The following is a 15191-nucleotide window of genomic DNA, read 5'->3' on the forward strand; positions in this document are numbered from 1 at the left end:
ACGAGGGTCGATCTCAAAAATCGAAGAGGCGTTTGCTTTCTCAAAAGCTGGGCTGCTCAAAGACCACGAAGGCCGATCTTAGAAATCGAAGAGGCTTGCTTTCTCAAAAGCTGGGATGCTCAGAGACCACGAGGGCCAATCTCAGAAATCGAAGAGGCACCTACTTTTCTAGCCTTGTCAGCACCTGTCACACGCACACTCAGCTTTGCGGAAATTATGGGCATTCTGTCGAAGATTTCTGACGAAGTAGAAAGCACATGAATCGTACTGTTCAATCACCCACTTCCCACACGCAACAGTAGCTCATGGGTACCACAGATAACTTTGCCAAAGTTCTCTGACAAAGTTGAGACACGTGAAGCTTGCAGCTCCCACTACATCGCTCTGACCAAGAAGGGTAAAAGAATTGCAAAGAAACAACACTAACAAAGTTTAAACACATAAATTTTGAAGGTCTAGCTACCATATTATTACCCACAAGGGTAAAGGAACAGTACCACTGCTGGATAATTGGAAAGTCCCGGTGTGTCAACCTCTGTGCTTCGTGGCAAGGTAGACTAGCAAACATGCCCAACCTGTACTCACATTCGAGAAAACACTCCCAACAAGATTGCTTGCTCCAAAATCGAAGAGGCACCGCCCTCTGAATCTCGAGAGCCAGACTCCCAACATGATTACTTTCTCAAAAATCAAAGAGAGGGTAAAGGAACAGTACCACTGCTGGATAATTGGAAAGTCCCTGTGTGTCAACCTTTGTGCTTCGTGGCAAGGTAGACTAGCAAACATGCCCAACCTTTACTCACATTCGAGAAAACACTCCCAACAAGATTGCTTGCTCCAAAATCGAAGAGGCACCGCCCTCCGAATCTCGAGAGCCAGACTCCCAACATGATTACTTTCTCAAAAATCGAAGAGAGGGTAAAGGAACAGTACCACTGCTGGATAATTGGAAAGTCCCTGTGTGTCAACCTCTGTGCTTCGTGGCAAGGTAGACTAGCAAACACGTCCAACCTTTACTCACATTCGAGAAAACACTCCCAACAAGATTGCTTGCTCCAAAATCGAAGAGGCACCGCCCTCCGAATCTCGAGAGCCAGACTCCCAACATGATTACTTTCTCAAAAATCGAAGAGACACCGCTCTCCGAATCTCGAGAGCCAGACCCCCAGCAGGATTGCTTTCTCAAAAATCGAAGAGGCATCGTTCTCCGAATCTCGAGAGCCAGATCCCCGACAGGATTGCTTGTTCGAAAATCGAAGAGGCACCACTTTCCCAACTTCAAGAGCTGGATCTCCTTGGATAAAGCTTGTCTGTAATCTTCACACGCAACATCAGCTTTCTAGATACCACAGACCACTTTTTCAAAGTGCTCTGACAGAGTTAAAACATGTGAAGCTGGCAGCTCCCACTACCGTGCTATAACCAAGCAGGGTAAAGGAATAGCATTATTACTTGATGTTAGGGAGACTCCTATATATGTCGACCTTCATCCCTAACGGACAGGCAGACCTGCAAAAATGCTCAACCCTTTCTCTTATCTGAGAGGGCACTCCCAACGAAGCCTTTCGAAATATTCAGCTTTCTTTCCCCCCGATAATACCTCTGTAAACAAGCTATACTAGAGCAAGAATATCTCATATCATCAGGGTTAAAAGCAAGAGTATCCCATATCATGCTTTTTCCCTGTCTTTTCCTTTGGCCTTGTTCTTACCTGCAAGACAAGGAGAAAGAGAGCAATCAGTCAGCACTTGGAATCAAGCTTCCAGCCAGGAACTGACTGCCTGGAACCCCTTACCTGATTACTTACCTGGAATTGCTCTCGAGTACTCATCTTCAACATCTTATGCTTCCAGGGAAGATACCGCATCTGCCTGAGGAACAAATAGGGCAAGTGAGAAGGATACAAGGAAGCATGTGGAGACAAGCGTAACAGCACACGTGCCGATACATCCACTACTCTGTCAAAAGCAAAAGTATCCCATATCAGCAGGGTCGAACGTACTCTAGATTTGATGGACTTGTTTTGACCCTCAAATTCTTCAGTCGGCCTTATACTCTGGAGGAAACCAGAAAACCCTCCAGCCCAGTTCAAGAATAAGCCTGTGGAAAGTTACTTCTTCAAAAGCAAAAGTATCCCATATCATCTCTCCTCATTTTTCTTCTCTTTATCCTTCATGCTGCCTGCAAGATAGGGAGAATGTGAACAATCAGCCGGAGCTCTGATTGCTTACCTTGTCTGTCACCTCTTTCAGCAGATCCCCTAGCTCGGCGACTTGGGGGACTCCTACTACATGGTTTGTATCACGCTTGACCAAGCATGAAACTACAAGTAAGCTTCAAGTGAAATTGATACATTACCTTGTGCATCTCCACCAGTTACAGATACCACCCCTGGATGGAGGAAGAGTACTTCCAGAGAAGATGCCACATCTACCTATGAGACAGATAAGGCAAGTCAAGACGATACCACACTCCGGTAATTAGAAGTTTCGTGGCTACGAGATCATTCTCCCACAATATTTCCTAATGTCATTTGTACTAAATCATTCACTTGTACTCACTAAAGGAGAGCTTGAACCTATGTACTTGTGTAAACCCTTCACAATTAATGAGAACTCCTCTATTCCGTGGACGTAGCCAATCTGGGTGAACCACGTACATCTTGTGTTTGCTTTTGTGTAAACCCTTCACAATTAATGAGAACTCTTCTATTCCGTGGACGTAGCCAATCTGGGTGAACCACGTACATCTTGTGTTTGCTTTCCTATCTCTATCCATTTATATACTTATCCACACTAATGACCGGAGCAATCTAGCGAAGATCACAAAAAGTGACCGTTTTCGCTACCTAGGATCTATCTTGCAAGAGAACGGAGAATTAGATGGAGATCTCAACCATAGAATACAAGCTGGATGGATGAAGTGTAAGAGTGCATCCGGCGTGTTGTGTGACCGTCGTAGGCCACTGAAGCTCAAGGGAAAATTTTATAGGACGGCAATAAGGCCAGCGATGTTGTATGGCACAGAATGTTGGGCAGTGAAGTATCAACGTACACAAAATGGGTGTAGCGGAGATGAGGATGCTTCGTGGGATGTATGGGCACACGAGAAAGGATGAGATTGGGAATGAGGTTATCCGAGGTAAAGTAGGAGTAGCCAAAATTGAAGGAAATATGAGAGAAAATCGGTTCCGGTGGTTTGGACATGTGCAAAGAAGGCCTATTGACGCTCCGGTTCGAAAATGTGACTACGGGACAGAGGTTCAGAGCCGAAGGGGTAGAGGAAGACCTATGAAAACTTTGGAAGAGAGCCTAAGAAAAGACTTGAGTACTTGGATCTAACGGAGGACATGACACAAAACCGAGCGCAATGGCGTTCTAGGATTCATATAGCCGACCCCACTTAGTGGGAAAAGGCCACTTAGTGGGAAAAGGCTTTGTTGTTGTTGTTGTTGTAGTGGTTTTTAGTTTTCGGTTTTTTTAACCCACTACTACCACATTGATGAAAGAAAAGACCTTACATGTACTTGTAAATAGTTAGATTACTCTTCATATTACTAATTAATTATACGATGAAAACTCAACTTTCTTCGTATTTTTGTTTGTAACATGCATACCATTAAATAATGGATAACTCTTAAGAAAATGTTGATGCGGTCGTATGGTTTGGCATGCAAAGACGTGGAATCTTAACCCCCTTCGATTTGTAAGACACATCCAGTAGATCCAAACTTACAAATCTGTCGTATTGTGCACTTCCTGCCACAACTGTCTTTGTATATATCTGTCTTTTACCCCTTTTCCTTTGAATACACACTGTACTGAACCCCATATCTCAACCCTCTCAACCATGTTTCATTAATTCGGAATTAACTCAATAATACCACCACAAATATATATTCTTCATCTCAATGAAAAAAATAATAATGCAACTGTTTGAATATACTTTTTTTTTAAAAGCACTTATCCCAAAAACATTTTAAAAAATAAAAGAAAATTCAAGTACTTCTTGATAAGGGATTTGAAGAAAGCATACTTCAAGGTCATGTTTGGTGGTTAGGTTGGGATAAGTTGTGACCTATTAAAATGGACTTGAGTCAAGTTCCTTGTTTGTTGTATTAAAATGTGAGATTGACATGATTGAACATGATGAGTTATGAATTCATAATAGAGTAGGTTATCTAACATATCTTTATGCATGAGTTACATGTTTTGTCTTACATGCCCCTAGCAATTCAATCATTTTTCTAAAATCCAATCACATCCAACCCACCAAACGGATCTAAGTGTTTATTTCGTATTACACTTCAAGTGCTTTTTAACCTAGAATAAATTTCTCTCCAACCACTAAAAAAAGATTTTTAATAATTTAAAAGCACTTTTAGTTGTTTCAAAAGCATTTTCAAACATGTAAACATAAAAGGAATCCCAAAGGCTCTTCCAAACAAGCATAAAGGGAACCTTTGAAAGCACCAGAGCCGAAAGAATCAATCGAGGCTCTAGAACCAGAGTCTTAAAGCCAAAAATTAGCTATAGACACATTCGTAGTTAAGTTCGCTTCACCAAACACGTATATAGTTCAATTCTACTTCATCCATGTAAGGTATATTTTATATATATGTTCATGACAAATTGTAGAATAAAGATGCCTGCAATGCAAAAAGAATAAACTTTGAAGACGAGTGGTGGACTGCTTTGGTAATTAGGGCATTTTCTTTTAACTTATTGAGTTTTGAGTTCGAACTCTTTCGTGAATTTAGTGTAGATTATCCTATGACTTGTCAAAAATAAATAAATAAACTTTCAAGAAGCATATGACCAAATTGTTTATTTACATTTGGTCGGATTTTTGTTATTATTATCCGAATGAGTGTTCAAGTCTGGTCCAACTAAGAAAATCTGTGAGTATATAATGTATTCGGGCAAGAAGAAGAATTAATTTTCTCCAAAATAAAAGGTACGACTTGGAAAAGCCTAAGGGACCTTTGTCCCTAATTTTCTTATCATTTGAAATAACATGAATGCTTCTATAGAAATCACTTTTTTTTCCCAGAAGTGCTTTCTGTTGGAATTACTATTCTTAGAGGCGTATTGAAATTTCAAGCTATTTAGCCACTTAGCACTACGGTTAGTTTTTTACTTGTAAGTAAAAGGTTTAAACTGAACTCTAATTAGCTCAAAAGTTTCATTCTTTAATAATATACCATTCAAGCTTTCATGACGCTTAAATAACTATTTCATGAATTGCCTGTGCAATTTCTCCTCACAAAAACACTAAAAGTTTTGTTTAATTGAACTAGCCATTTTAGAATTTTATGTTTAACACTCAAAGAAACTTGTAATTCAGTTGGTTTAGAGCCTTCATTTATGCACTCGAGATCCTAATTTCAATTCCTGCCTCTCAATATCATTTCTGAAGGAAAAAAAAATAGTCAATCTTACATCTGGTTTGTTATTAATTTTTTCCTAAGTTTCATATAATATGTATAATTTTAAAATCCGACGTAAACATATTTTATAGTCTTATTTCAGTTTTAATTAGAACAATATTTGAAAAGGACATTTAAAATGCGGGAAGAAAAGAATAAAGAGATGGCTGGCAGATGGCGGTAGTTCCAATATCAGCTTAAGCATGAGGAGTAGAATTGAGGACAGAACCGAAGCCACTCCTTCCTCTTTTATATTTCTTCCCTCTTTAAATTGGAATGAATAAATTAAAACTGTCTGACAAAAACAAAGTTTTTTCTCTCTCTCTCTCTGCCTTCCAACTCCACCTCAATTATTTGTAAGTTTTTTAATTTTCAATCTCATAGCTTTCTGTCTTTAAGAATTGAAGAGATATCTACATATAGATATATGTTATGAAGATTGTTAAGTTGCTGAAATTGCTTGCATTTTGTTGAGGGTCAGAATCTCACGTCGGGAAAAGAACGGACCTTGCATGTATTTATAAGTAGTTGTAGAATTTCTTGCATTTGTTTCAGTTGAAATTCTTGCATTTGATGAAGGTGGTTTAATTATATTCTAGTTTTTTCTTAGAATTTTTATTCAAAATTGAAGAATAAAGTTGTTTGGATTTTTGAAGAAATTTACAGAAATTGTGGTGCTTGATGATTTGAGTGGTAAACAGGTTAATATGAGTAGAGGAGAGTCTGAAAACAGAAGAAGATTTAGAAAAGCCAACAGTCTATATGGAGAAGATAGGATTCTTGAAGCCACTCCTCCTGGTCCTTCACTCACCAAACCCCAGATAGATATCTCCGAGGTATATATAACCCCGAATTTTTTTAATTTTTATACAAGCGATGTTGTGAAGAGAGAGAATCGAGCTCAGGACCTCAAGTGCAAGAGTTGAAGGTTTTCAACCAACTCTTGGAACTATGGAAAATCCCAGTTCATAATTTTAGTTTTATTCACTACGTAGCAAAAAACCATCTGCATTGCTTCTGATCTCTCTCTCTCTCTGTCTGTCTACAAATTTCATGTGAAGTCTTCTGCAATAGCGAGAGAACTCCATATGGCACGCAGGGAAATAGGTCGGTTCAAAGAAAACAGAGTGGATGCAGATGCCTTAAGAGCACAAGCGCAATCTGAGATGCTTGATGCCATGAAGAGAGCTAAAGATCTCTCTTCTGTAATTGAGGAAACAAACTCCAAGGCAAAATTACATACACGAGAGATTGAAGTGCTAAAGAAACCGCGAAGGCCTGTGGGCAGGCGTGAAGATCAGGTATTGGCTATTGGGGACGTGGACAATAAAAAATATACAGAAGTGATGAGAGAATTGGAACTTGTGAGACAGGAGCTAAGCATGCTCAAGCTTGATATGGCATCGGTTTTAGAAGAGAAATCGCGGGCAGAGAAGCAGACAGAGGCTGCAAATGCAAATATGTTGTTTTATACAAGCTCAGTGGAAGCAATCAGGAACGAGATTGAGGAAGCAAATGAAGAGCAAGTGCTAGCTGAGTTGGCCCGGATTGAAGCTGCAAGAGAATTTGGAGATATAGAAGCTGAGAGAGAAAAGGAAGCCATTGAATTCTCGTTTGCAGTAGACGAGACCAGGAAGAAAATGAAAGATATCGTTGAAGAGGCTGATTACTCGAAAGAGCTCGAAACCAAATTAGCTGTTACAATCTCTGATGTGGATGTGTTACAGAATGAACTAAAGCTAGTTAAAGAAACGGACAAAAGGATTCAAAGGATTGACAGCTTAACTCGTTCAGAACCTAGTTTTCGGAAAGAGAAGGACTTGGAAGGCTCGGCGCTGTTACAGTCAGTTACCGAAGAACTAGAGGCGGCAAAGACAGAATTGGCTGCAGTAAAAGAAGAAGGTTTTCAGTACATGGCCTCCATGGATGTTATAAGAAATGAGCTCAAGCATTTAACAGACAAGACAGCTCGGTTAAGGAAGACAGAAGAGAAATCGGATTTAAGCATTCAAAATCTCAACTCAAAGCTTCTCAGAGCAAAAGCCAAGTTGGAAGCTGTCTCTGCATCTGAAGAGAAAGCAAAATCAATTGTGTCCAATCTCTCTCTCACTCTCGACAAGCTCAAGACCGAAGCAGAAGCTGCAAAGAAAGAAAAGGAGCTTGTCTGCGAAGAGACTGCAAGCATCAAGTCCGAAATTCTGAAAATGGAATATGAGATAGAATCAACTGAGGAAAAACTACAGGCTGCAATGCAAGAGCTTGAAACAGTCAAATCATCCGAAGCTGTAGCGCTTGAAAACCTCAAAAGTCTCATCGAGAATACCATAAGAGCTAGAGCTTTTGAGTCACAGAGTAGTTCTTCAATTACCATATCCAAGTTTGAACACGAGTACCTGACTGGACGTGCGGTCGCAGCTGAAGAAATTGCTGATAAGAAGGTAGCAGCAGCTCAGGCATGGGTTGAAGCACTAAAGGCCAGTGAGAAGGAAATACTGATTAGGATAGACTTAACTCTGAGGGATCTCAATGAGATGAGAGTGGACGAAGAGCAACAAGTACAGAATTGGGGACAAAAACGGGAGAGAATTGTAGTATCTGGAAGCCGGCAACAAGCCACGCCTAGAAAGTCTATCAGAAGTAATGGATACCAGACTCCATACAGGCGGGTTAGGCATAGAAAATCTGCTTCTCCAGGAGCGCGGAACAATTTCCCCATTCAGAAGAAAAAGCATGTAATGCCTAATCTGACCAAGTTATTCAGTGGTAAGAAAACTGCCAAAGATGAGCGAGCTGTTTGAAGTTTACTGCATCTTAATTTGGCAAAGTGAATCCAGTCCACCACATAAATAAATCGCACCGCCGTATTTTTCGCCATGGGAGCTTGTAGCTTTGCTTTTTCTCAAATAAGTGATGCTCCTTAAGCTTTTCATTTACCAAAAAACATGGAACTCTGGTCAAGTGTGTAATAGCTATTGCGCTGAGCGTGTGGAACATTCATGTCTGTAATTGTATTTTGGAATGTTTTCGTATCAATAAACAGAACAGAGAGCCGTTTGTTTTTGCATCTCAATTTGAAACATGTTTTTTGGTATACATTTTGGTTCCCTTTCGTAAGAGCGAAATTTTTTCGAGTCCAATGGTTGTTTAACATGGTATCGCAGCTTTCGATTGCAGGGTGGTTCGAAACGTCCAATCCCCTTTCCCGACCTGTTCTTAGCTTGGCATTGTGCAAGATGTGATTGCACCTTCATGCTAAATTTGGGTTGTACAAGTCTTCAATGTGTTCTTCTCAGTTAGGAGGCAAGATATATCAATTCAACGGGTTGATTACACTAACATTCCCCTTAGGTTTTTTTTTTTTTTTTTTTTTTTTGTTTTCACAAAATCCTTTCAGATTTGTAACATTACACTTACACCCTTTTAGGTTTTAATTCACTTTCACATATACCTCTTTAGCCAAAAAATGTCTATAAAAGGACAAATGTATCCTTATAATGAATTACTTAACAAAATAGAAAACTTTTATATCTAACTAAAAAGGAAATCATGTTGTAAAATTGTGAGAATGAATGCACACAATAGTGTATTTGTTATTATGTGAAGCTTTAAAAAAGGTCACAGTAGTTTGTTATTATGTGAAGTTTTAAAAAAGAGCAATCACTTCACTTTTTGTTTTTTCACGGATGTGACTTTATATAAAGAGCATTTCCGCATGTGATTACAATACACAGCAAAGAAAAAAAGTGAAAGCAATAATATCACCATCCCTCCCTTCCTCTTTTTCTTGCAATCTTTTTGTGTTATAGTTACGAAACTAAATAGTGTAATATCTTGCACCCGCTTCTCTCTTGTTCTTGGTAAAGGTTATCTCACTAACTTTTATCTATTTATAACAAATCAAATAAAAAAGTACACAAAACATTAAAAAAAAAAAACTAATGAATAGGATTTGAAAACTTTAAGTTTTAACGGTAAGGAAAAAATAAAGAGTAAAATAAATTATACTAGGATTGACTTTTTAATATAAAAATGTGATTTTTCGTTAAAATGAACAGTACCAAAAACTTTTAAAAGTTCCAAAAAAAAAAAACAATGAACAGGAAACGAAATTAAAGTCGTCTTCTACGCCCGCATACCTTCCTCTCCAACACTTTTCTTTTTTATTTTTTGGATTTGGATTGGATACCAAAACCCTAGAATCAACAAATCCACAAGGGGACTACCGTCGGAAAGTTTGAAAGAGAAATCAAAATGATCCAAAATTACTTGAAATCCACCATGGAAGATGAAGCTCGATTGGAGGGGTAACCGTGGATGGATGTTTACAACGCGAACGCTTCCCTTTGCTTCTTATTACCCCTCTCGATCTTCATCTTGGGTGAAAAATCCCAAAGCTTTGGAAAGAAGAGATGACGATGTCGACAAGAATATTTCCTGGTAAGTATGAAATTAAGATAAATAGAGCGAAAGAGATGGTGATGATGATGAGCAAATTTCGAAACGAAAGACATGACGATGTCGTTAATGGCGTTGCAAAATATGCATGGAGGTGGTAGGGAGAATTTAAACAGTCATGTCTTCCATTTTCGTGAAGAAAATCGGTTTTTTTTTCATCTTCTACTCCGTTTAATCTCTCGATACAACTTAAAGCTATTAAACAATATCTTATTTATTCTCATATAAGAATTCTTATAATTGAAAACAGATTGAACAATTTGTTTGTCCACTTGAAGTCAAGAAAACGCATTCAGAAATAATGGAGGGATTCTATCAAATTTTTTCATTTTTTTCTTAATGGGTAATTTATTTTACTTTTCTTATTTATTTATGAGATGTTTTAATTTTGTTAAGTAATTAATTATATGGGTAAATTTGTCTTTTTATAGACAGATTTTAGACCAATGGGATATTTGTGAAAGTAAATTAAAACCTTAAGGAGTTTTTGTGTAATATTTCAAAACTGAAGGGGTTTTGTGAAAACCTAAAAAACCTCAGGAGGTGTTAGTGTAATTAACCCATAGGATTCTATCAATTTTTTTCATTTTATTCTTAATGGGTAATTTATTTTATTTTTCTTATTTATTTATAAGATGTTTTAATTTTTTTAAGTAATTAATTATATGGGTAAATTATAGACAGATTTTAGACCAATGGGATATTTGTGAAAGTAAATTAAAACCTTAAGGAGTGTTTGTGTAATATTTCAAACCTGAAGGGGTTTTGTGAAAACCTAAAAAACCTCAGGATGTGTTAGTGTAATTAACCCATAATACAACTTTAACCCACAAGGTAAGAATAAAAATAAAGTCTATCCTAATTACAAGGAAATAATTAGGAAACAAATCCCACTAATTACACCGAGAATGCCAACTTACTCCAACACTCATCTCCAAGTTGGTGTATAGATGTCGCTAGCGCCCCACTAGTCGAGTGAGTTGTAGAATGCTTGACTATAAACTACCTTCGTTAAAATTCAACTAATCTATTGATTCCACAAATGGAGAATGATATTTGCGTCTAAATTTTCCTTAATGAATGCCTATCCACTTCAACATGTTTGATTCGATCATGTTGGAACAAATTATGAGAAATATGAATGGCAGCCTTGTTTCACAAACAAGTTTGTTGCAGACGTTCGTCAATACCCAAGTTTCATGAGTAACCTGTGAAGCCACAGTAACTCACACAAATCATTCGTCATACCTTTGTACTTTGCTTCTGCACTTGACAAAGCCACCACTTTCAATTTCTTACTCTACCAAGTTATTAAGTTGCCTCCCACAAACATAAAGTATCTAGAAGTACATCGTCTATCAGTAATATTTTTTACCCAATCCGTATTAGTATAACCATCTACCTTCAAGTGTACATTCTTCGAAAACATGATACCTCTACCTGGTGCCAATTTCAAGTAGTGAAGTATCCAATTAGCCCCACCATGTGAGCTCACTCGGAGAGTGCATAAATTGGTAGACAACTCACCGCATATGTGATGTCTAGTTTGTTATGAGATAAGTAGATTAGTTGTCCAAACAACCTCTGGTGATGATCTTTGTTGGTTAAAACCTGATCAAAATACACAGGCATATGGTGATTTTGGATGATGGGGGTATCCACAGGTGCAACCAAGCATCCCTGTTTCTACTAACAAGTCCATAACATATTTCCTTTGAGATAGGAATATGTCATGTGTTAAAGCTCAAAATTTGTAGGTTAACAAATTAAAATATTAAACCCTTGGTGGGCTTGGGATATGGACTAAAATGAAATGGACTTAAAGATTTAAGTGGTCCCTCCCCTTCAAAATTGGGTTATATCCATTGTGTTGCTCATATTATATTGATTTCAAGGCTAAAAATAACGCTCGGCTAATACATGAACTATCTCATTTCAGTCGTTTAACCTTAATATATGAGGTTCTCACCCTTTTATATAGGCCCTCAATGAACTCATAACCCTTAGGTTCACCTTTTTTCACTTCCCTGGCATTTAATACGCCACCTACGTAGATTAGGTTGCTGACTTATATTTACCTATCAGCTAGACATTCGGCTGGGTGAAGTGACATATATCCAGTCGATATTGCACGCTTAAAGTGATGTGGGTTGGGTGTCTCAATTGGCCTTGGTTATGCAAACCCATATATTCGAGTGCCGTTCTGACCACCTTTACGTCCCATCCTAGGTCTTTGCTACTGACTGTGTGTTGCCACATGGTATGATTGATGTCTAGGTAAACATATCCTTGGAGACTTGTGTCATAAAATTGTCAACCTACCCACGTGTCCTTGGCAGTTGGAAATGTTTTCACATACCCTGGTTGGCCTCAACTCATAAATGGTCGGCTTTAACACACATGAGTATTTTTTTTAAGCCCTTTAGACCTTGGGGTTCTTGATTCCCCTTGGGCTTCAACTTTTCCTTGGGCTTTTCATGGCTTATTTCTTGTCATGCATCATTATTTGGACCTAAAAATACCTAACATTAACAAGTCCCCCAACTCCTTGGTCAAGGGTTTCTTCTTGAGCATGGAGTTGCAATGATCAGTTGACACTTCAAATGGTGCTCGGTTAAAGAAAGTGTCTCGAGTGTGTTTAACTCATCATTCTGCCAATCGCTCAGCTATGTCCTATCTGTGCCTATTCCGGAGTAGTGATCAGGAGACGTTTGGGTGCCTGAGGCCTTTGGCTATGAGGCTGGCAGAGTAATCGAGGCACCTCTATATTAACGCATTGCAAGCAGGTGTGGCTTCGCGCACCATAACGTCTCTTCACATCCCTTATGTTTTCAAATTAAATCGACAGAGATGCCATGTGTCATGGTCTTGTAGGTTTGGCACCTCTTTTCCAACGATTGTGATTAGTTTCTCGGGGCTCTATAAACTAATCTCTAGAAACCCATCTTCATTCTTTATTTTCCTTGAAGTGAAATTCTACTGAATTTCCATGTCTCATTCTTCCATGATCAAGAATTTGCGTCCAAAGATCCTCAACATTCTCCATTGATTTCCCTCAGGTTGTCCCATATATTGGTATTTTTCTTGGCTACATTGTAATGTAACTTAATTGCAATTTAAAACAGTTTTCCTGAACTTTGTGTTATTGGTCGTCGCCGGCGTAGACTAGCGTTGGCAAGAATCACCATTCATTGAACTCGCCAATGATCGAGCTTGGGTAGGTTGCCTTTGTAGACTGACTAGGTTCACGCCCTTCCCGAGCGTGCACCTCTCAACCCTAGCATTTACAATGTCGACCGCTTCTGATTCTGAGAACGACGACCGAGATACACCCATTCCCATTTCTTAGCACTTGCGAATAACAAACGGACCTTCCCAAGTAAAACTCCATTTCCAAAACCTCTTAATCTTATGTGTGAGCCAAGGGGTAATATGGCCTTTCAGACTTGCTCACCCTCCCTAAAAGCTTTCTTTTTGACACTTTTGTTAATAAGATCAGCCTACCTTTCGCTTTTTTGCTACACACACACACACACACACACACACACACACATATATATATATATATCTGTTTAGAGCATAATTCTTCTAGGCTTTGGTGCATATGTGTTATGTTCGTGGTCTAATTGATGTGGCAAGTGTAATTTTTGATATGATTCACGAGAAGGATGTTGTAATTGGGATGTAATGATTTTTGGATACAATCGAATCAAGAACATTCCAACACATTTCACTGCTTCGACGTGGGATGTAACTAACCAAGCATAAACAAGGTGGGCTTTTAACGAGGATTTAAGAAATAGTCAGCTTTCAATTTAAGAAATAGTGATAGTACGAGTATATAGTTTAAGAAATAGTGATAATACCGGCGTTTAGTTATTGAAATAATCAATGTATAGTTTAAAAAAATAGTTCAATTTAAGAAATAGTGGTGTTTAGTTTAAGAAATAATGATAGTACAATGTTCAAGATATAGTGGTAGTATCCATATTTAGTTACAGAAATAGTTAGTGTTTAATTCTAAAAATAATCAGTATTCAATTATAGAAATAATCAATGTTCATTTCTAAAAATAGTTATATGACATGACACAAACTTAAAATTTTGTCCAAACTAAAGTTAAATCACAATTTTGGATAGGGTAAATTACATTTTACCCCCTCAGGTTTGGGGTTGATTTCAATTTCTTACAACATTTTTAAAACATTTCAATTTCATACATTTTTACTTATCATTTTATTTCAATTTCATACATTTGTTAGAAAATCCGTTAAATGATGACATGGTAAATATGTGATCCATATTTATGCTGACGTGGCTGCCAGATTTGTGCCACGTGGCGAAATATTTTTTTATGCATTTAAAATATTATAATAATTTATCCTATTTAAAAATAAATAAAAAACCCCATCTTCTTCCCCAAGCCCTTCCGCTTCCCTGCAACCCAAACACCCCATCCCACCCCACCCCCACCTCGCCCACAACCCCCTTAACGCCCACCTCCACCTCCCCCGCAACCCCTCACCCACCATTTTTTTCCCTTCTCTCATCTGTAATCGCACCTACCATTCTCTTCAGGCTATTCAGTGTTGCTGACAAAAAATCCAACCCAACCACCCTCACTTTTTTCACAACCGCCAACACCATCACTAAAGCTTTGCTTTTTCCGACCCGCCCTGACAAAAAACCACCACCAAATGCCCAATCCCAAAATCAGAGACCCGATAGCACCAACAGTATCGACAGTGATTATAATGTCGAGGCTTTTGTTGCTCAATCTAACACATTTTGTGTCATATCCTGACTCCGCGGTAGCACGATATTGTCTGCTTTGGGCTACGCCTTCATGGATTTGTTCCTGGGCAAAAAAACCTCATTACCTAAAACGCGTCATGCTAGGAAGAGAGGGACATGCACATATAAGGCCAAGGACCAACCCTCATCCTACCGATGTAGGATATTACAATCCACCCCTTTAAGGAGACCGACGTCCGCGTTGGCACATTCAAATGGATGATGAGTCTAGCTTTGATACCAAATTGTCACATCCCAACTCCGCCGTAGCACGATATTGTCCGCTTTGGGCCACGCCCTCATAGATTTGTTCTTGGGCAAGAGAACCTCACTACCCAAAATGCTTCATGCTAGGAAGAGAGATGCATGTACATATAAGGCCATGGACCAATCCTCACCCCGTCGATGTGGGATACTACATTTCGACCCTAGAGGCTTCCTACAAAGACCACTGTTCCCATCAAATTGAAGGGTGGGTGGGGTTACAGATGAGAGAAGGGAGAAATGAGATGGG

At 38.6% G+C, this 15191-nt stretch overlaps 1 protein-coding gene across 1 annotated transcript; it reads left to right on the plus strand.

Annotated features, from left to right (window-relative positions):
• Positions 1-5563: 5563 nt before the first annotated feature.
• On the plus strand, positions 5564-8498 carry LOC103444149 (protein PLASTID MOVEMENT IMPAIRED 15). The gene is made up of 3 exons (XM_008383064.4): positions 5564-5784; positions 6130-6264; positions 6490-8498. Exons 2-3 carry the CDS (start codon positions 6136-6138, stop codon positions 8224-8226), a joined length of 1866 nt encoding a protein of 621 aa, XP_008381286.3. The 5' UTR covers positions 5564-5784; positions 6130-6135; the 3' UTR covers positions 8227-8498.
• Positions 8499-15191: the final 6693 nt, after the last annotated feature.

Source organism: Malus domestica, chromosome 09 (assembly GCF_042453785.1).
Source record: "Malus domestica chromosome 09, GDT2T_hap1".
Classification (NCBI taxonomy): Eukaryota; Viridiplantae; Streptophyta; class Magnoliopsida; order Rosales; family Rosaceae; genus Malus; species Malus domestica.